Source organism: Chelonus insularis, unplaced genomic scaffold (genome assembly GCF_013357705.1).
Source record: "Chelonus insularis isolate UGA/USDA-ARS -01 unplaced genomic scaffold, ASM1335770v1 contig_88_pilon, whole genome shotgun sequence".
In the NCBI taxonomy this organism is placed as follows: Eukaryota; Metazoa; Arthropoda; class Insecta; order Hymenoptera; family Braconidae; genus Chelonus; species Chelonus insularis.
In genome coordinates, this window is record NW_023276776.1 from 3,537,974 (window position 1) to 3,562,032 (window position 24,059).

General features: G+C 31.3%; 1 protein-coding gene across 2 annotated transcripts in view; it reads right to left on the bottom strand.

The window, feature by feature from the left end:
* Positions 1 to 4,262: 4,262 nt before the first annotated feature.
* Positions 4,263 to 24,059, bottom strand: part of LOC118071681 (homeobox protein ceh-37-like) — a 28,953-nt gene continuing 9,156 nt past the window's right edge. The window contains exons 1-5 of one of the 2 annotated variants that reach the window (XM_035090989.1): positions 19,859 to 19,976; positions 19,300 to 19,531; positions 12,639 to 12,844; positions 9,453 to 9,835; positions 4,263 to 4,955 (exon numbers count right to left, since the gene is read on the bottom strand). In XM_035090989.1, the coding sequence (XP_034946880.1) occupies positions 4,478 to 4,955; positions 9,453 to 9,835; positions 12,639 to 12,844; positions 19,300 to 19,531; positions 19,859 to 19,864 (1,305 nt within the window). In that variant the 5' untranslated portion in view covers positions 19,865 to 19,976 and the 3' untranslated portion in view covers positions 4,263 to 4,477. Of the gene's footprint in view, positions 4,956 to 9,452; positions 9,836 to 12,638; positions 12,845 to 19,299; positions 19,532 to 19,858; positions 19,977 to 24,059 lie in introns of those variants that run through there. The other variant, XM_035090990.1, reaches the window with a different exon arrangement.

The following is a 24,059-nucleotide window of genomic DNA, read 5'->3' on the forward strand; positions in this document are numbered from 1 at the left end:
ACCGCATAGTAGTACGAGTCTATATGCCGTTGATCCTCACCCCTCAGTCTCCCTCTCATCCCCAATCACACCGGCAGCCGCTAAGTGCGATCCATTACGTCTAATGGAATGCGCCAATTATAACATTTGCTGAATAATTGGCGGCCGCTCGGTTGCGCTTGCTACCACTGGGAGAAATAGTAGAGTAGAGCTGTGGAGGCACGAGGGTAAATTGAGGGGGTTTGAATTCTAGGGTTTACGTAGAGCGACTGTATATAATCGCTCGATAACCCGAACGAGATGCACTTAATGCAAACATCAAATAAATGACTTTATTAATTTTATCGATGCTATTATCAAGGCTAAAAGGCAAATGTTTTTAATAAGTTTTACTTTAAATATTATTGCAGCAATATTCAATAATCAAACATTATCATTTCAGTCGTTAATTATCTTTATAATCATATTAGTTTATTTTAAAATCATTGATTTTAATTTATTAAAACATTTTTTAATGGTCGTTTAGTTTGAAAAGGTAATTTATTTACTTAATATACTTTATATATATCTAAGAAATATATAGATTTATAAAAGAAGCTTAGCCACAATTTATTATTTATTATTTGATACACAAAAACTAGGTTTGACGTGTCATAATAATTTAATAATATTGTATAAAATACTATAAAGATTAATTTTTGAATGACTGAATGAAATGTATTTATTGTTATTATTTTTTTAATGGTAAATTGAAAAGAGAAATAATGAATTACTTGACAGCAACCATTTATTTAGATGGTATGTATATTTAATAAGTTAAGAGATGTATAAAATTACGAGGAAAAAAAGCTCTACAGAACGTCAAGCTGGAAAGTGGATTTAGAAATTGAAAATCATTGCGACTCTTGATCCCCTTAGTATCACCTGACAGCCATGATAAATTTTTCTCCAACTCCACATCTCTACAATCCTTCAATCCACTCGAAGAAAATCCACTGAGACTACCTATAAAACCTACGACTACGATATTCAATGGAGGAAAAAATAAAGTCTATCACATAATACTGAAAATAAAAAATAAAATTTTTTAGATTGACTATAGATGCCAATCGAGAAGATGTACTACTCTAATCATAATGGGATTATTTTAAATAAAAATTTGCGGAAATAATACTGAAAATCCAGGATCATTTAAGTGTTCAGTAATAAAATGCTTAAAGTGTTCAATAATTAAACACCTGAGTATTTATAATGTTAAACACCATAAATAAATTACAGCACTTTGGGAAACGACAAAACACGTTTAAAATTCGTCTATAAAATTACTATAGTTTATATATGGCGTCTAACATTGTAAACACTTCAAATGTTTAGTTTCTAAACACTCAGATTTGCAATGAATCTAATATCACTTGTATTTGAACTTACCATAATCTAAAATTTCATGAAATTCAATCAAAAATTTCCTTGCAAACATTTCAAATTCTTTTTGTTGATGAAATTAACTTTTTTTTGAATAGCAAAATTTTACAGAGATTTTAAAAACTACACAATTAAAGTATTAATTATTAAACACTTAAATTGATTTTAACTTTAATTAATTATTTTTCAACAAATTATAATCACATAAATAGAATAATTAATTGAAATGGCAATAAAAAATGCTCAGAAAGGTGATCATTCCTTATCCTGATGAAAATAATAATGTCCAGAAGTAATGAAGATCTCTGCAGTTATGAGCACAGGACCCAAAGACGAATAAGAAAATGCATTATCTTCATACCTCACGAGAAGAAAAGCTTTGACATGCAAATTGCTCGACAATGAATTTCGTAAAACCTTTTATCATCGTGGTTAGGGAATGTTGCGGTATCATACAAGAAGTGGGGTAACACAGAAGAGAGTGAAAAACGAAAGCTCGAGAAAGGAAGAATGAGAAAATGAAAGAAAGAAAAATAATAGTTGCCTTAAAGGATAGAAGAGAGATTAAAAGAGGAGATAAGAGACTGAAAGAAAAAGAAAAAGATGTATAGAAGATGTAAGACGACGACTCAAAATTAATCACTGTCTACTAACTTCTATACATTCGCATTATCAACTCCTCCCTTTCATTCTTTCCTCCTTAGAGGGTAGTATCTCGTGTTCATCCCCATGAGTCTATCAGAAAGCCACACGTTCGAATTCATTAGCTCTCATCATTCCTTTATATGTATTCCATGCGAATATCAAAGCATTAAAAGAAAATCTGGATCGTTATTCATTTTATTCATTTAAGTTATCTGGGAATATTCAAAATTCTACTTGTCATGTTAAATAATGGAGTTCTAGGTTGGTTGGAAATTCTATCAAAGCATTTAATTAACCTGAAAGTTTGCTTATTTATTAGACAATATTTTTTCATCAATTTCAACTTAGCAAAACCAACAGATATTATTAAATATGTTTATAACTTATTCACAGCTTTTAATAAATAACAAAACTTATTATTCATTGGTGTATTATTTTAATGAAGCTTAGACGAATATTCATCAAGTTTTAAATCATCTTGAAAATTTTATTTAATTCAATTTCTTATGCATTCTAGAAACTTAATTGCAATAAAATCATAAATTGAATGGCTGATTAATATTAAAAAGATACATTTTTTATATTGAAAATAACATGGAAGAAAGTAGCAAATAAATAGATAATTTTTTGTAGCATAGAAGTTAATAGATGTTCAGTCTTTCTTTGTTTACATTTCCTAGTTCTTAAATAGAGTAAAACAATAATGGAGGCCACGATATAACGATGAGTATAAAGAAATTCCGGATAGTCACGCGAAGATTCAAAGCGTCGTTAAGAGTCGATCGTCTCGCGCAAAGTGCCTTGGCGCCTCTTTGGCAGTTCTTGCCCCTTCTCCTGGTACAGCACCTAAATAGCTATAGTCTTTGTGCAAGTCTACCCACAAGCTCTTGTGTAAGTCGAAAAAGAGGCGTGGAGTGAAGGGAAAGCTTCAACTGAGTAGTCGAGTTGGTGTGTGGTAGTTTAAGAGAAAAGGGATGAATAGATGTTAGGTTGTAAAGGTGGTACGAACGGATAAACCATGATGTCGTTGATTAATACGGTTTACCAGTAAGTGTAACGGAGTGTGCAGAGTGTTTCCCCTTCGAGCTTACAATTTTCCCTCCTCCACGAGCTTTCACTCCCCTACTTCGTAGACTTGCTAGCCACGTGCCGATCAATGGCGTCTTGGCTCTCATTGGCTGAGGAATAGACCAACCCCTTCTTCTAGATTCTCTGCAAGAGAGATTATCAAACCGGAGAAGGGAGACAAGAGCTTTTTCTTCTGAAAAGCATTGATTGCCAACAACCCCCATCTAACTTTCTTCCGGCTCGTCCTTTTCTTTTTCCATCTTGACTACTCGCTCCTTTATCCCTTCCTCTTGCTGCTGTAATGTAGAAAGAGGTCTATCACAAGATTTCCTTCTTATTTGACGGCACGCGACTGACTTCAACTTTTTTCTTTTTAAATGATTTTTTTTTTTTTTATTTAAATAGTTTTTTTTCTGCATTAATTTAAACTTTCAAAGTTTTATAAATTGATTGATCTGATTTTTTAGTAGAAAAAAAGCATGAAATTATTTCTGATTGTTTTTTATTAAATCAAAATTATATCTCTTCATTTAATAAATCAAAAAACTATAAAACTTATTACTTAGAGTTTAAAATCAATATGTGATAAGTTAATAAGCTTTTCATCAAAAAAACAAAAATGAAGCTTAAATTGAGTTATCAACTATCAACTTGTTATTATTATCATACTATTTTAATGTATTATATTTTTAAAAATAAAATTGACAAGTAACTTGTAAGATTAATTGATTTTATTATAAATAATTCAAGAAAATATATCATCACTTCAATACTAATTCTATAAATAATTTAGATATCATAGAAATAGATAAAGGTTATTTCTATTAAATTAATTTTGAAATTTCAAAAATAAAACTCCAAATTATCACGAGAACAAGTTTATTCTGACTTCTATAATGTCACTTACAGTATTTTCTAAATCAAACTGTTTATTTTTAAATTCAATTATTTATTTATAGTCATGAATGTTCATTTTATTTATTACATTATTTAATTTTAATATGTAACATAATTAAAGGACATGAATATACAAGATTTCCATTATTTTTCTAAATACATTATTCTAAATTTCAAGATCTTATCTTTAATTTATTAATCTTTGATTTACTTTTTTTTTCTCATTTCTGTTTCAAAAGTTTTCCCACACATTTTTTTTTTAAATATATTTTTTATCCTTTCATTCATTCTTTATATCCATTACTGTACGTAAACACTTGAATAATTTTTTCATACACCAATCTTATTATAAAGATCTTCATCAGGCACACAAAAGTAATCCTGACCATTTATGAAACGTCTCTGAATTGAAAGGAAAATATTTTGATTAAAATCTATAAGGTTTAGATGGCAAGAAATGGAAGCTCTAAGGGTCTTCTTTAGTACTCGGTTGAATCTGATGCACAACACTTGATATATGATGATGCTCAGGTCTTCGTGATAATCCAAGAAGTGGAGGAAGTAGTGGAAGATGAAGAGGTAATGGCAGTCCACCAGGAAAACCAGCTAAGCCTCCTAAAAGTGCTGTGGCTGTTGTGTGTTCTTGGGCCTTTCTTCTTAACTCAGCAAGACTACTATTTCGGTGTAGATCACCTGCACCAGGTTTACAACAACCACACAGAGATCCTGGCCATGTTGGAGTCCAAGAAAGCATCTCCTGAAGACTACTTGGTCTATGATCACTGTTAGTCCATAAAGATGGTGTCGCTGTGCTCAGAGATGTTGCTGTTGATCCCACGATTTTATTACCAAAGAGTGGTGGTGAAAATTGGGCCGCCAGATGTGGGGAAAAGAAAAGCGAAGTTGGAGGTTCAACCGGCCTAAATCCTGCTGTTACCGTGGTGCTGGAATAATAGAGAATTCATTTATTAAATAAATAGTAATTTAATGCAAGTAATTATCAATTTTTAATTAATACATTTAGGGAATGAATTATCTACAAAGATACATTTACATTGATTCATTTGAATAACAAATTGATGAATTTAAAAATATTGTAGACATGATCAAAAATAAATCAAACAGTTTGAAGAATAAAGCTGTAGTAAACGATTTATTTGAAACTACTTCTTAAAAAAGAACGAAATGAATTCATTTATCAAAATTCAGACTTTCTGGTTAAACAAAAATTGGTTTTTGAAGTTTACCAGAACTTGAATTTCATAAAGGATTTATCATAAATTTCATTACTTGATTGAAACGTATATTCGAGTAACTTTATTATTCAAAGTAATACCTTCTCATCAATGTTGTCTAGAATGTTTATAATTAAATTGAAATTTACAGAAAACATCCTTTGAAACAGTTTGAATATTAATAGTGAATTTCGTTTAATTAATCATCACGTTGGTGGTGAGATTGCGATAGAGAATCTAGCTAGGAAGTGGAAGCTGGAGTAAGTAGAGAGACAAGAAGTAAAGGAGAAAGAGAAATAGATGAGAAATGAAAGTGGTGGTAACTTAAGAGAAGGAGTAAGCGTGATAATTAGTAGCAATTAGATGCGTAGAACCCTATGCGCACAACCAAGAGCTTCTAAGCTCCGTACTTGGAGAATCTCTCACCTTCATGGCAATTGCTCTACAAATATGATGTTACACATGAAGAAGGATATATTAGGCGCCGTGTGGTGGGACTCTGAGAGTATAACGTTGCCCCAAGAGATCACATTCTTGAGCTTATCTTTCACGGATTATCAAATATTTGTATTATAATGTCTCAAATATAATTGAACTTTATTGCACCATTATGAATATTCTGCTTCATAATTTATTCTAAATGAAATATCTTTTTTTAAAATTATTCTTTACATTTTTTTAAAAATAATTATTAAACATTTAGCACTGCAATGTCATATTTTATGCGAAAATTAAAGAAAGTTGCCGTTTTGATGAGTAATAGTCTAACCCTTATATTAGCGAAAAACTGAAACATGGAAAAGTGCATAACTTCTATGCTAATAATGCTACTGGGTTGATCGAGGGCTCAAATGGAAGATCTGGACTAGAGGAAACAAATGCATGTAGTTAAAATCATAATTGGAGCATAATTGATGCTAAAATTAGAGCAACTTCCGGTTTTACCCCATTTTAGGGGTGAAGGAATTAATTTTTCAAATGTTTGACCCGATTCCGCATTTCTACGCATTGAGACGAAGAGAATGAGTGGTCAAACTTGAAAATCGGACAACTTTGATTTTTCACCCCCAAAAAATGGCAAGTGGTACCCCTTTCCATTTTTTTAGGCCAAAAAATAAAAGTACTCCGATTCTAATGATTGAGGGCTCATTCTCTTCGTCTTGATGCGTAGAAATGCGGAATCGGGGCACCGGTCAAGAAAATTCACTTTAACACCCTTAAGAAGGGGTTACACTAGATACAAATTACGAATTATTATCCCCTTGACTTTAAACCCTTATAACTCTTGAACGAGCGGTCCAATAATCGTTTTTAGGGACGTTTTAGAAACCTGAAAATCTAAGCTAAATATGTATATCCATAAAAAACGATTGAAAAATTTCCTTCACCCTTAAAATCGCTAAAATGTAAAAAAAAATCACATTTTTTTGGGAAGTTTGCCAACTATTTTGGCCATTTTCAGGGGTGAAATAAATTTTTTTGACATTTCTTATGGATATGTATCTGTAGCTTAGATTCCAAAGTTTTTGAATATCCCTTAAAAGTCATCGTTTGATAATTTTTTCACGAGTTGTAACGGTCTAAAGTCGAAGTAATGTCAAAAAGTCAGCTTTTCTTCGACTTTAGACCTTTATAACTCGTGAAAAAATTATCAAACGATGATTTTTAAGGGATATTCGAAACTTTGGAATCTAAGCTAGCGATACATATCCATGAAAAACTCAAAAAAATTTATTTCACCCCCAAAATGGCCAATATAGTTGGCAAACTCCTAAAAAAATGTGATTTTTTTTTACATTTTAGCGAATTTAAGGGTGAAGGAAATTTTTCAATTGTTTTTTAATGGATACACATATTTAGCTTAGATTTTCTGGTTTCTAAAACGTCCCTTAAAACTGTTATTGAACTGTCCGTTCAAGAGTTATAAGGGTTTAAAGTCAAGGGGATGATAATTTGTAATTTGTATTTAGTGTAACCCCTTTTTAAGGGTGTTAAAGTGAATTTTCTTGACGGTGCCCCGATTCCGCATTTCTGTGCATTAAGACGAAGAGAATGAGTGGTCAAACTCGAAAATCGGAGTACTTTTATTTTTTGGCCTAAACAAATGGAAAGGGGTACCACTTGCCATTTTTTGGGGTCGAAAAATCAAAGTTGTCCGATTTTCAAGTTGACCACTCATTCTCTTCGTCTCAATGCGTAGAAATGCGGAATCGGGTCAAACATTTGAAAAATTAATTCCTTCACCCCTAAAATGGGGTAAAACCGGAAATTGCTCTAATTTTAGCATCAATTATGCTCCAATTATGATTTTAACTACATGCATTTGTTTCCTCTAGTCCAGATCTTCCATTTGAGCCCTCGATCAACCCAGTAGCATTATTAGCATAGAAGTTATGCACTTTTCCATGTTTCACAGTTTTTCGCTAATATAGGGGTTAGACTATTACTCATTACATTTCTTTTTCTGCTGTAGATAGACATTACTTTGATAATGAGTTCTCCAGTTGCATAGAATGTGATTGTCCAATATGTTCTATTAACTATTTATATATAAATCAAGTGGTGACTTACATATAATTACTCTTTTAATTAATCAAACACTCCCCCCTCGCATAACATTGTAAAATTAATATACATCTCTATCCATACATTAATTGACAAACGATTGAATTTGTTAATAGCAACGCTTCATCGATTTGTTCAGTATTTGACAGAGATTTGCCTTGACTAGATATCTTTTTAAATTTGTCAATATATATTTATCTTTAATAAACATTTTAATTGCTTTTACTAAACATTTTGGTTCTCATTTCTCAATATCTTTCAATATCTAAACATTAAAGATGGAAAATAATGTTGATAATAAGTTTGTTTAAAATGCCAACTCTTTGACAATGCGCAGTGAATATTTAATACTTTCTCGAAATCGATTTTGAATTTTCTTTAATATTCAATCAATTAGAATATTTGGGATCATGAATGGGAAAGTAAAATAAATTAAATTTTAATTCTTTCCTTTTTTTCCAGATTGTTGAGGCTTGTCAATTGATTTCAAATTTAATCACATGTTATTCCTATGGTGTGATAACATGACAACCAATACTAAAACGTCCCTTCATAATGGAGTTCCCACAAGAGAAAAGTCAAAGAAGGGTGAAACAGAAAAGAAGATGAGACGAACGGGGTAAGAAATGGGTATTGTACATAAAGGCAACGTCTTATGTGGAGCCAAGTGGCCGTAGGAGAAATGCAGAGCTTACCCTCTCTGGTATAGAGAAGTTACAAGGAGCTTCAAGAGCAGGAATCGGTTGAATAAATGATGAGGATATATTTACGACCAACTGTTTTAAATAAATTACAACTGCGTAGCCGACCGAGTACGTTCTGACGTTAGATATCCTCTTGTTTTTTTATTTTACTCATTCTTAAATTTCATTTTTTTCCTCCCTTTCAAAGTTTAAGTCTTTCGGCTACTTTTTCGTAATTCTTTTCTTTGTTTTCAGTCATCTGATCAATTATTAACCATGCTAACGTTTGATTTTTTTCATCGGATTTGGAATTTAAATAAAATATTTAAATTGTTTTAATGGAAAAAATAGTATATTCCTTTATAATGTAATCATTATTATTTCTACATATTTATTTTTCAATTCTAATAATTCAACAAGATTAAATTAATTATAATATAAAGTAATAATGACGTTTAATTAAAACAAACTAACAGTAACACGAATAGAAATATAAAAGACATTTTGATCTGAAAAAAATTAACTGTAATTTATTACAAGTAATCGAGTGAAAGCAAAGATAATTACTGCAGAGTAAACTGTTCATTCCTTCTTTAATAGAAAGCCCTTGAAATTTTACGAGAAACAGAAAGAAAACGGAAGTGCTAAGAGATAGAGAAACGTTCTGCGATTTAATGGCGCGTGTCGAACTTCCGTACTCACTCTGTCTACTCTCGGACACATTGGGGGTAGTTTATATGCTTTGTGATATATCCGTATGGCGTAAATACGAACAAGTAAAAGCTCACCTCACGCAGGGGGTCTTAGACCCCCAACTGTGACTTTTTTTTATGACTTAAAGTTATATCACAAACGATTGCAATTTTTCATGATAGTTTTCAAGTCGAAAATCGATAACAACAATGGCTATAAAATTAAAGAAAAATCTCATGAAGAAGGGACGGAGTTGAAAGCTCACCTGTCAGAGGGAGGAATAAGACTATTAGTCGAATTCGATGACAGTGCCGCTCTTACTGGTGTTGGTGGTGGGGTAGAAACACTTCCTAGTGAGGCTTGACTCTGAGACTGCTGAGGACGAGGACTGACAGAGGCAGAAGTAGTACTGGGACTCCTCGAGCCTGTTCCACACTCCTGTTGGACCTCTTCAGCTTCATTAGATTCCATAGCATCATGATGACTCGTTGGACTTGGCCCGTTTGACGAAGATGGCGGCAGTCCACCCTCTGGCGTTGTTCCACCACCGCCACTGCCTGTAGGCACGCTTCCACCCTCACGTTTCCTCTGCTCCTCCTTTAGTCTCTCGCTCTTGCGCCATTTTGCTCGTCGATTTTGGAACCATACCTGCATTAAAAAATTCATTCATTTAATCAAACATTTGTTTTCATTTAACATCAAATAATATTTATCACTAAATCGATTAACGCTAAAATACAATGCTGCTTGATGATTAGAAACCAACATCTTCTTTCTTTTTTCAATTATTTATTTTATTATATTTTTCTGTTTGAATTGGATCAAGTTTGTAATGGTGATAATTAGGAATGTGCAAAGGATGAAGTGATAATTCTGTACTAGAGGGTTTCGCCAAAGGCAAAAAGTGACGGTGAGGTAGAGGATGTGCATGTTCAACGAGCCACGAGTCGACCACTGTCCCCGAGTGTTTTTTAAAAGAGTCTCGAGCCGTGTACTAACGAGTCTAACTTGACATAATGCCAACTGAAATAGGACTTCATTGCATCTGCTACATCTAGTCTCATTTAACTATAAAAAAAAAAGTATTAATTTAAAAGAAAATATATATATAACAGATGGCAGTAGCGTAGACTCTTATTTCAAAATTTTTTTATTCTCATTTCGTGCTGTTGATAAAATTAATTCTGACTCCTAGAGCATTTTATTTATCAATCTTATTTAAGAATTATATTTTTTAATATACAAAAAATACTAAGAAATTTTTTAAGATTACTAAAATGTTTATTATTACAAAAATAAGAATAATTTAGTAGTCTTGAATTTTATCATTGAGTTTTTGTTTTTGTTGACAAAATAAAATAAAAAGTCTTTTTTGTACAGAAATAAATTTAAACTGAGAATCATGAAACATTAAATGGTATAAAGTAAATGCAAGTGATGTTTTGTACGATTTTTGCGGATGAGATTGAGAAAAGAAGAGTACGAAATGGCGGATAGAAAAAAAGGAAAGGGAGGAGTTTGAGTATGACGCAATTACAGCGCAGACTCATTGTTTCATTAAAGAGACAAAGAGAATCACGAATAATGCACAAATAGACGCGTTTATGCAATGCTTTTTACATTCTCTTTATTTCTCTTTCTTTAGCCACGATCATTCTATCTCACACTTCAATTAAGGGGTTCTAGGAGGTCCAGACAAGCACGTACGCGCGTCACGTGTGACGAACTGGCACCTGACACTCTTTATTTCCCACTCAACGCAAAACATTTTCTCAGAGTGGTCCAAAATAAAGATAAAAAATTTTATCATTTTTTCCTTCAACCTCTCTGCAAATCGTACTGTTTTATTTCAATGCATATAATATGTTTTAATATAATGTCACCCATTCAATTATCATTGTGATCTTCTTTTCAACATCTTTAAGTGCATTCAAATAAAACACTTCTAAATTTTACATTTGAAGTGCTTTAAATTGAGTTGTTGAACAAGTCTTTGCAGAAAGTGAATATTTTTATTTATTTTTAAAAACATACAGTATTAATGAGTAAAGTAATCTTTTTCTAAATAAACGATTGATTAAACAGATCATGAATTTCCTGACAGTAAAAACCCTTACTTTTTAACTGAAACAATAAGTTCATGTTCTCTTTAATATCTTCAAATTTTTTAAATTAGATGATGCAAAGACTTCGACAACAAACTAATATCTACATACTACAGGATAAATTTTCTAAATCAACTTTAACTTTTATTATATAATTTTAATATAAATTAAATTATTAGAGACATTCGACATACTCTTAAAAAAAATCAATAATTTCATTAAACAATTATTTTCAATATAGATTAAATAGAAAATATCTTTTGAAAAAAAAAAAATGGCAAACAATCATATAAATGAAAAAAAATTGGATTTAAAAATTTTTCCGACAATTTTAGACAATGAAACTGAAGTTATTGACATATTCGGATTAAATTTAGATTGAAAAAAATAGCAAAGAGCGAATGGAACATTGAAGGATGCAAGAGAGAAAGGCTATGAGTATTCTCAAGAGAACAGTGGCTTTGTTCCTGGCTATTATTCGCCCCCGCAACCCTTAGGATATTATTATATCTCCTGTCTGCCACCCAACTCCCTCTGGCACCCCAATAGCACCAACAGCAGTCATCCTTCCCACATCCTCTTTCACTCTTTTACTCTCCCTCACGCGATCTGGAGGTAGAGGATTCTCTACCTACTATCCAGAGAACATTGGCCTCGCGTATTTATTTTATTAAACCATTTTCCTACGGCCTCTGAAACAGCTACGATCGAAACGAAAAGTTTCTAACCCACCTCCATGCCCTGTTCAGTACACCATAAAATCCTCACGAACATTCAACGAACTACTTTTTTTTATCAGGAATAAATAAAAATTTATATTTTCAAATTCCATTTTTTTTTTATGGTTTGACAACCGTAAAGATCATTATCATTTTCGAATTATTCTTTGTTTACTTACTAATATTTAACTGTAACAGAATTATTTGCATACATTTTTTAAAATTGAAATAAGTTCTTCCTGATGTGAAAGTCATTAGCTAATGTAAAAATTTATTGAAACATTTTTATAATTAAAAAAATAATATAATTATCAACAGTAGTAGTGTTAATCTGACATGTTTTTATGTATTGTTTCAGACTTAACACAAGATTTTGTAGGCGAAAGAGCAAGGCATGGAGAAATAATCCTAAGGATTACCAACTCACCTCGTCAACAGATTATATGAGTTCAAGGGTGTCAGCTTGCCCCAAGAGACCACAGTTTAGACATCAGCAAAAGTCTACATTCATGCATTCATTTTCACACTTTAATTCCATTTTACTCTAGCATTTGTAATTTTTATTTTATTCCTTTAAAATTATAATGACTTCAATTATTTGAAAATATACAAATGTTTTTAACAAACCTGAACCCTAGCTTCTGTTAAATTTATTTTCATCGCCAAATCCTCACGAGTGAACACATCTGGATAGTGTGTTTGAGCAAATGCTGATTCCAGTTCTTCCAATTGCTGCAGTGTAAAAGTCGTTCGATTTCTCCTTTGCTTCCTACGGACAAAAGAATCCTCGCCAACTCCGTGAAGTGCTGGATGATAAGCTGAGTAACTTGTGTCTGAAAAATACAAAGAAAACAAAAATGTTAGCTACAAATTGAAGTAGAAGAAGTTTTATAATCCCTGAGTTTATGATGAGATCAAACTTTTTGGTAGATTTTTAAATCATTACTAATTAACTTTATTTAAGATGGAAATCAACCATTAAATTTTACTTTAGAAAAGATAATGAATTTTTATAAAGATCAATTTCATACTTTACTCTGAGTAAGAACTTTAAGTATTACTTTATTTTTATTTCAACTTAATTTTATTCTACTCTCGATTGAATAATGTAAATTTAATTGGGTTAAATCAAGTACACTCATGTACGTATGAAGTGTAACAGTTAAGCTCATAAGCTTTTGAGATTTTCAATGCAATGCAAAGGTAATCATTGCAAGAAGAAAAGAGATTATAGGTACTGTATTAATAATGAAGTGTAATTAGTGAAATTTATTTCTAAAGAGCTAAATTTTCTTCAGGTTTTCAGAATCATTGAATTATTTATATATATTTTTATTGATTTTGAAGTAACATTAAAATTTATGGAAGAATTCGGAAACAGCCTATACAGAAAAATTTCGTACCCCGAAGGTGCCTTGAATGTTTTCAAGTGGAAAAGTTCCCCGACGATCTCCTTATAGAACTATGGGAAACGTTTAAGGAACGAAAATTTTTTTTTTTTTGAAAATTAACCCTCGCTACTCCGAACGTATTTTAAATGTTTTTTACTTGCAAAAACAATATATATGTATATTATGAAGTTAATGAAATAAAAACATATGGGTAAAAAACTGTGAAACATGAAAAGGGGCATAACTTCTATGCTAATAATGCTACTGGGCTGATCGAGGGCTCAAATAGAAGATCTGGACGAGAGGAAACAAGTGCACATAGTTAAAATCATAATTGAAGCATAATTCATGCTAAAATTAGAGCAACTTCCGGTTTTACCCCATTTTAGAAGTGAAGGAATTAATTTTTCAAATGTTTGACCCGATTCCGCATTTCTACGCATTGAGACGAAGAGAATGAGTGGTCAATCATCAAAATCGGACAACTTTGATTTTTCACCCCCAAAAAATGGCAAGTGGTACCCCTTTCCATTTTTTTAGGCCAAAAAATAAAAGTACTCCGATTCTAATGATTGAGGGCTCATTCTCTTCGTCTTGATGCGTAGAAATGCGGAATCGGGGCACCGCTCGGGAAAATTCACTTTAACACCCTTAAAAAGGGGTTACACTAAATACAAATTACAAATTATCATCCCCTTGACTTTAAACCCTTATAACTCTTGAACGGACAGTTCAATAACAGTTTTAAGGGACGTTTTAGAAACCAGAAAATCTAAGCTAAATATGTATATCCATAAAAAACGATTGAAAAATTTCTTTCACCCTTAAAATCGCTAAAATATAAAAAAAAATCACATTTTTTTGGGAAGTTGCCAACTATTTTGGCCATTTTAAGGGTGAAATAAATTTTTTTGACATTTTTTATGGATATGTATCTGTAGCTTAGATTCTAAAGTTTCTGAATATCCCTCAAAAATCATTGTTTGATAATTTTTTCACGAGTTATAAAGGTCTAAAGTCGAAGAAAAGCTGACTTTTTGACGAAGAAAAGCTGACTTTTTGACATTACTTCGACTTTAGACCGTTACAACTCGTGAAAAAATTATCAAACGATGACTTTTAAGGGATATTCAAAAACTTTAGAATCTAAGCTACAGATATATATCCATAAGAAATGTCAAAAAAATTTATTTCACCCTGAAAATGGCCAAAATAGTTGGCAACTTCCCAAAAAAATGTGATTTTTTTTTATATTTTAGCGATTTTAAGGGTGAAAGAAATTTTTCAATCGTTTTTTATGGATATACATATTTAGCTTAGATTTTCAGGTTTCTAAAACGTCCCTAAAAACGATTATTGGACCGCTCGTTCAAGAGTTATAAGGGTTTAAAGTCAAGGGGATAATAATTCGTAATTTGTATCTAGTGTAACCCCTTCTTAAGGGTGTTAAAGTGAATTTTCTTGACCGGTGCCCCGATTCCGCATTTCTACGCATCAAGACGAAGAGAATGAGCCCTCAATCATTAGAATCGGAGTACTTTTATTTTTTGGCCTAAAAAAATGGAAAGGGGTACCACTTGCCATTTTTTGGGGGTGAAAAATCAAAGTTGTCCGATTTTGATGATTGACCACTCATTCTCTTCGTCTCAATGCGTAGAAATGCGGAATCGGGTCAAACATTTGAAAAATTAATTCCTTCACTTCTAAAATGGGGTAAAACCGGAAGTTGCTCTAATTTTAGCATGAATTATGCTTCAATTATGATTTTAACTATGTGCACTTGTTTCCTCTCGTCCAGATCTTCTATTTGAGCCCTCGATCAGCCCAGTAGCATTATTAGCATAGAAGTTATGCCCCTTTTCATGTTTCACAGTTTTTTACCCATATGTTTTTATTTCATTAACTTCATAATATATGGTTTGGAATTCTAGGTTGAAATTCATGTGGTTAAAAAATATTAAAATTGAATTCACCATCAGTAATTATACAGGCTTAATTGCAACACCTCATCTAAACAGAAGAACATATGAAGAATAAATTACCGAAAATGATTTTCGAATTTTAAATGGATTATATCAAACAATCTTCATCAAAGAAATGATGCTGGATAAATAAATTTTTTCTATTAATGTGTATTGATTAGAATCAGTTGGGTTGTAGTCCATACAAGAAGGAAGTATATTCTACAAAAAAAAAAGTAAGAGTCGTAAATAAATTTACTAGGTCTCCAAACTAAAATCCACTCAAGATCTTAGATTAAAGTTGGAAAAGTAAAGCCAAAAGCTAGACAACTCATACAACTCATCCGTGTAGTAAAAGAGAGGGCAAAGTCCCGTAGTAGAAAGAGATGATATCGAAAGACATAAGAGAGAAACTGCAGGATGAGAAGTTGATCCAATTTATTAAGAACGGTAGAGGGGAACCGACAAGTTTGCTGAGCTCGAAAGCCACGAGCCGATATTCCTCTCATTCGATTCCAACCCTACAGCACTAGATTTCACTCGATCTGCTACAAGTAAATAAAAATCAATTTGCCATCTTGGATTTTCTTTGATAACATATTCCGTGATGATGTTTTAAATATATATTCTAAATTCAATTGATTATGTTTAGGGTTTTACAGGTCAAGAATTGATTTACTGGAGACCTTAACTAGCCACATCAATTATAAGTAATAAGACATATCATTAGCAGCTAATTAGTTTTACAAAAATTAACCTCATAATAATAAAAAACGTTGTAATATTTAGTTTTAAATATACAATTATATTATTTAGTTTATTAAAAGTTAGTATTATTCAACAAAAAAAACATTTTCATCATAAAATGAAAGATGAATTAGTTTATAATAAAAGGAACTAGAAATAGATAGTAATCGTAAAAAAAAAGAAATTAAAAGGGTAAGAAACGTGCTTGATGGCAAGAATCCTTTCATGCTTTTTGACATGTCTCAATGATAAAGTGGTTTGCTTATGATGGCACTTCATCATCATCCTGAAAGAGAAATCCTCCAATTAATACCGACAAAGTCCAACTTCCTGACTTAAAGAGCAACTTCATGACAGTACCATTTTTATTTTTATCCAGAGTACAAGAAGAGGATTGGCGTCGGTGGAAAAACTACACGTAGCAAGAGCCAAATCTAATGACACCTCGACCGTCACTAATGACACTAACGAGGTAGTGAGATGTTAGAGAGCGTTGGTACGTTCATTCTGAGGGGAAGACTCATCTGTACTGTGTGTATAGGGTCCAGTTGTGCTTTAGACTGTGGACCGAATGAACCCACTTACCGACTTATCACGTAGTTACCTAATCTGTTTATCCCAACTGGAGTGCGAGGGAGAAACAGAGAACATACGACTTGGGTTAGAGTGGTGGAAGCTTTTGCTAGTAGAGAAGGGTACCTTTGGGTCCCGAAGGGACTTTCCCTCCTTTTAAACCCCACATTATTGCTCAATGAGCACCTTGTATCACCCGAACAACCAGTTGTCTAGTTTAATACTTGCTCTGACAAGTAAATCCAATAACATCATCAGCGACCAAATTTCATATGTTTGCCCTCTTTGGTGAGATTCAGTGCTAAAGTCCTGGATACTCTTTATTTTTATTTTGGCTCAATATTTTCATCTTCTTGAACTATTTATTCTACCCAACAAATTCATTTAGTTATCATAAGATTTATAATCTTTCAAATTATCATCAATAATAACTCATCAAGTATAAAGGCCAAAGTAATAAAATCATAAAAGAACAAACTGCGAGTTTTAGTTTGCATGATTTAGAGTGCAGCCAAGGTCGTGAATAGGTGAAACTTTTGCCTAGAAGTTTGATTCAAGTGGCCTGGAAAAGCGAGTTCAGTCAGCCAGACTAGTTTTCAGTAGGAACCCGAGATCTGGGAGCTTCCACTTTGCGTAACTCAGTCTAGAGACTCGATCAAGTAATGTAACTTCATCGATGTGTTCCGCCGGGACAAATGCCGACTCAATCAAACCAACTTGATGCCTCCTGTTTTCTTTTATCTCAGCATACTACTCAATAATTTCATTTAGGTAGTTTAAACTCATTCTTAGCCATCACACTGACATCATTACAATTTAAACTCATTGTTGCTACTATTTATTTTGTCACAAATAAATTACATATCATTTCATGTTTATCAAGAATATTTCATTACCCAACTCATGATAAAATTATTAAAATACTATTGGCTTTTTTTCATGAAATACTTTTCACAATTTATTCCAATTTTATTAAACCAAATGTCTTTGAAAAAAGTCGGAGTTTTTACATAAATAAAAAATTTATTCTACTTTATTTTCACTGCACTGAAAGGATATTTATTATGTCTTTTTTTATATACTGAAAAAACAAATTTTTTTATTTGAGATAAATCCAACTTACTTGAAATAAAATTTATTGATCAACAGTAAACGATGTTTCTATTAAATACATTTGTTTTATTATAGGAAATTAATGAATAAAATATTTTAACTTTTGAATAAACATCAAAGTTGTTGGTGAAAGAATTTTGTTATGATTATTAGACAATTGTAGCAAATTCAAAAACACCTTACTTGATACCAGATGAATGTAATGAACGACAGTTACTGAATAATTGGATTACATCAATTTAAATAGCTCTTAGAGTTTTGTATTTTGCGATAAGGAAATTATGATGGTATAATTTATCATAAGTACTATTTCCTGCTTGAGGATCAATAATTCACTTCGTAATGTGTTATAATATAGACTAGGGGGCCCCCCACATCGATCTCTTTTGAATTTTGGTCTCTATAAGAATGCATATATACACATGCCCCTTTTATACAATTTGGTGCGTTTTGAAGAATGTCTGAATAAAATATCTCAATAGAAATACACTAGGAGAGGGTGAGAAAGCAAAGAGGGAAGAAGGGGTGATACACAAGTGGGGTTAGAAATTTAAAGTGACGCGTTATAAAGCACGGGGTGAAGCCAAAGCGTTTGAGGAAAATTGAAAAACGTAAAACGAGTTATAAATTTGATGGGTTGGATACTACTCTCCGCATCATAGATATGATACGTGGAAGCCGAAATTGCCTCTAATTCTCAATTTTTATCCATAACTATATTTATCTCCAGTTCAATATCATCAGACCAATTTTTTACTTTTTTAAAATTCATGGAAGATGTAAAGCAGGCTTTTACTTGATCATTCCAGATTTTTTTATTTTCATTTACCTCGTTTTAATTCAACTCAAGTGAGACATTAGTTCATTTTATATTATTATCATTTACTAAATAATTGCCATTATTCAATTGTTAACTCAGCAATATGTTTCTTTATGTTGTACATATAAATCAATTAAATGTGACAGGAATTAAGTTTATATTCTAAAAATACTTATTCTTCAGAGGGTATTCTTGTGAATATACTGATGAAAGGAACACCTAAATTAAAGAATTTACTTTTTAGATTAAAAAATCATCCACTTTTATCTTGTTTTATGATTCTTTGAGAAAGACTTGCTAAAATTTGTATTTAAAAAATTTATCATCACCAGAAAAATTAAAATCTTGGACATTTCTGAGCTCTTAAAAAAACCATTCATTTCCTGATTACATTGTGGTGTATAAATTTTAAAAAAATATATTTTTTCTAATGTTAGAGCGTTGATTGTGTTTAAGTCTGATTACTTCATTTGTAAAAGAAAATGTATTTTATCTACCAATATACAATACTAAATATAATTGCTATCAATAAAAAAAATCTTGTTCAATAACAAAAAAATTCATCAAACACTTTACATAAAATATGTTTTCTCCTTATTATTATTAAAATGCTAATTTAAACTTCTTTCGAGTAAATATTTTATATTAAAAAATAATAATTAAAAAAATGTGAAAATACTTACAAGGATGTGTAGGTGCAAATGAGTATTCCAAGGTGGGTGGAAGTCTCGGGGCTGGTAAGCCCGGGGGGCAATGATAGCAGAACATGCCCCCCGCTCTAGCTGCAACACTTGGGGTAGCACCTGGCCCCCCGCTGGCACCGCTTCCTGCCACCGGAGTTTGAGACTGCGGTGATGTCTGACGTTGCGAATTCGAATGATGTGTTTGGGACTGGTGAGTGTGCACTGAACCAATCTACAATAAATGATCAGTTCAAAAAATATGTCCATCAAATTTAAGCTATTTAATATCCCACTAAAACACATCCATACACCATCAAAAAATACTTGTACTAAAATATCGTAACCCCAGAGAATTGGCAAAATTCTATAAATAAATAATGTACGGGAAATAAGATAAAGGGATGTGAATTTTAAATCAATAATGAGTTAATTTAGCATTATGTGAATATTAAGATACAAAGGGAGAGATGAGATGAAAAATGGCATTTTTTAAAAGGATCATTTTCATTTTTATTAAATTAATAAAATGATTTTTTGAATCAACTTTCAATCTACTTACAGACATGAAGAATCAAATAATGACGACTGATCAAAATGAATCATTTAAATTTCAAACCAAGTATCACTGATCAATAAATCCATTTTAGGATACAACTTTTGATTAATTTGGTACAGATAAAGATTCTTTGTAAATAATACAGAGAGAGGATATGACATCCTATGTACTAACATGTAGGCATATCCTCTGAGTGCGTGTTTATAGTTGGAGTTTATGCCTACTAGACTAGAGTCCCCTTGAGTGTGTGGCTTTAGAGACTAGTACTATCTCTTTCTCTCTCGATTTACTTCACCCTCTCACTTGTCCCCGGACGGGTATACCGAGAGGGACAAATTGAATTTTAGATCATGGCGTGCTTCGACGAGGCGTCCGGGGAGTACCCAAGCCGAGAGCAGTCGCCGAGATGATACTAATTGAAATTTGAAATTGATATTAGCGGATTATTATCCCCCTTCTCCTCACTCCTATTTCCCTACTCTCCTCCTTCTCATTCAAATACTGCAGATACAGATGCTCAGATACAGATCTGTGCTCTTCTATCTGACGCTCTTTCTCCTTTCCACCAATGTCATTATCTCGTGTCGAGTATCAAAAGTAATTGCTGGAGAAACTTAATACAATTTTAACTATTTTTCAACCTTCACAGTACTCGTCGATACCTTCAAACTCTCTATGCCAAAGCAATCTAGCTAACCTATTTATAATCTTTATTATATTTATTTTTTTTTTATATTTTATCTAAATAAATATTTAATTTTTTCATTGACATAAAATCAATAACATTCAAATAAATATTTAAAATTATGTTAAGTATTGAAAATTAGATTTAAATAATCATAAATATAAATACGAGTTTAGATATAAAAATAATTTTGTAAAGTTTCTCTTGTAATTAAATCATTACTTCAATATTTATTTACATTGCATTTAATATCCGGATTAATCAAAAACGGATTTTATGTGATAAAATGTAAAAATATAATTCAATACTTTTTAGAGATAATTTATGACTCATTTTCTCGTTTCCCCATTCTCTTGTTTATAATAAAATTATTCAAATCCACCCATTACTTTATTACTACTTCTTTTAAAATTACATTTGTCAAAAAACCCATTTTGCCACAACATATTAACGATATTCTTTTATTCTATAAATTTCAAATCCCTTATTCCCCAAACTTAAATCCCATCACCCTTAGCAAAAGATTACAAACCACAGTGTATATACACATAATGTGTGTACATACATCATCATCACCAATAAAGGGGGTGCTCCATTAATTATCAGTCTGTACAACAATTTTTTTTTGCTGTTTAATATATCTATTAGTTCAGTTAATGTAAATTCGCCTGATATATTAATTAATTTAAACATAAAAAAGTTTTTTAATCTCAAATATTTGTTCGCTATTTAATTATTAATCTGAAAAAGAAAAAAATTTGAAAGAAATTTTTTCAAAAATAAAATGTTCGGATTTCATAAATTAGACTCGAAATTTACGTTGACTTAATTTAAGTAAATTCCAACCAAAATGTGACAGTGGAGTTATCCCCTGCTGAGTAAATAGACTTTCCTTTATCCCGAAAGTGAAGGAACTAAGTTTTTCTTTATCATGAAACATACGCGTCGACAGAAGGGATGAAATGTAGCGAAGCTAATCCTTGTTTTAGGGGTTACTTTTTTAGTGGCCTCAGACCCCTTCAATCTTTGCTCCTATCAATATGTGAATGAACATTGAGTAAACGGCATGTGGTCTACGGAACAATATTTGCGGTAGTCGCGACCAAAGCCAATGGGGCGAGACTCTGGTGCTGGTATTTTATTGTGCGATCATCCGATTGCGTAATCCTGGGGAACGGGGTGAGGAGGAAAGACGGAAGGCTAAGGGTTGTCGAAAGGGGTTGTTCAAGAGTGTTTACTTATTAACACTAGTATATTATTACTGCATTAGTATCAATACAGTACTCGATTTTTTACATTGTAATTTTTTGCTATGATCGTTTACAGTACTTGGTCATGCAATCAATTATTAAATATACCATTTATACTATTTGTAAATACTCATAATAATTAGTTTGGAATTTTATTGGGAACAATTAAGATAAAAATCCTAATTATTGATACTTTTTTTTCATCATTGAATCAATGTTTTTTTTTTAAAAAAGAAATTTTTATCCAATGTGTACTCATTTTATAATCCTTTAGTATGGGGTGACAAATAGGGAGTTTAAAGTAATTATTTATAATTTGGAAATGAGTTCAGGGAAACAAATAATTAAAATAGGACATCTTAAATGAGTGAAGTAGTTATTTTTATTTAACAAAATTTGGCTAGGGCCCAGGTCCGAGAAATAAGACCTGATTTGAAAAATCTGGACTTGGTTAAGACATAGTTTTTCAAAATGAAATGCTTATGATTTAAAGTGTTAAAGCAAAACCAGGTCTTGACTATAAGAGACCTTCTTGAGACGATTTGAATTTGGTTTTGATATGCTTTGATAAATCCAAATTTTTTTCGTCAAAGACTACTGGTAAGAATGTTCGATAAAACTGGAACGAATTGAAAATAAAAATGACCACTTTACTGATTTTAATATGTATTTTAATTATTTGTTTTCCTGCACTCATCTTCAAATTATAAATGATTCATTAAAACAATTTTCCATTTATCACTCTGTAATTGAAAGAAAATTGAATGTAATATTTTTTATACACCTCTTGAAATATTTTCAATAATCAGATTCTATTGTATATTGCTTCTAAGCGTATGACATAATTGCAAAATTAATCTAGCGTGTTAGTGTAATTATTAATACAATAGTTAATAGTATAACTGGCATATACAATTAGCAATGAGTGAGCGAAAGAATTCAAGCTTTACTCCATTTTCAAACCATCAACATCAATTATTTTTATCACATTTAGGAAGTTTAGAGAGGAGTTGCAACTATTGCATCATCGTCGAATACTTAGGCACGCGACGATAATATCGCACTCATCAGATCTCTCAAATATGTGTGGCATGAATCACAATTAAAAGGGATAATTCTGTAATTGACTTTGTTTGTAAGTTACTCAAAGCGATCACGTGCGTCCTGAATTTTTCAATTGGTTCATAAGAAATAAAAAAATAATAATAATAAACAAATTTAATATCATCAGTGTCACATTGAAATTAATTGTCTTTAATTTAGTTTGTGAATTCTTTATATAAAGCCCTAAATAGAATTATTAATATCTTTAATATAATACACTTTATTTTCAATTTATTTAAATGTCAAACGATCACAATATATCAATTGATTTAAAAATATTTCTCTAATAAATTTTATTTAATTTAACTAAATTAAAATTTCTCATTTTTATTAGGAAAGCATTTATTTAACTTTGTAATGGAAAACATATTTTTTCTTCTGTACACAACAGATGCATAATAATATGATACATGATATTGTGGAAGACAAATAGATCTAACAAATGGCCACATATTGGCCCTAATGAAATCTTCGTTAATCTCAACTGACCGGATTGATTTATATTAATTCATCGTTCAATAAACAATGAATATAATTTTAACCCTCATGCCAACCCATTTCAATTTACAAATCAATACATTTCATCGTTTCAATCATTTCAATGAAATGTCATCACATCAATTGAATACTCGATAATTTATTTATAAAGACAAATTAAACTACCTCTTTGAAGTAAAATAAATATAACGATTATTTATTAAATATATTCAAAATATTTATGTACATGTACATATGTATATGTAATTATCAGCAAGTATTTCATAATTTTTCACATATTTTTCTCAACCTTTGATCTCCAATTTAAACCATAAATTAATGGCAGTGGAATGAAAGCATTTTTTGTTAAATGTTTCATCAAAAACATATGCTCTGAAATCAATTAATGAATGAATTTTATAAATTGAATGCAGTATAAAGCCCTCATGTCTTAATAATATGACACAATTTAATAAGAGTTCTCTCACAAAATTCCTCAACAATTCTCCAGCTCGCTTTCTTCTTTTCTCGTTCATACGGGATAAAATTCAGTTATTTAGAGAAGCTACTTTTCCTTGGAAGTCTTTTACTTCAAAAAAATTATAAGTGGACTAAAATGTATTACATTAAATTCATTTCTTCAAACGACATAATAATAAAGAGGAAGAAAAAATAAATAACATTAAGA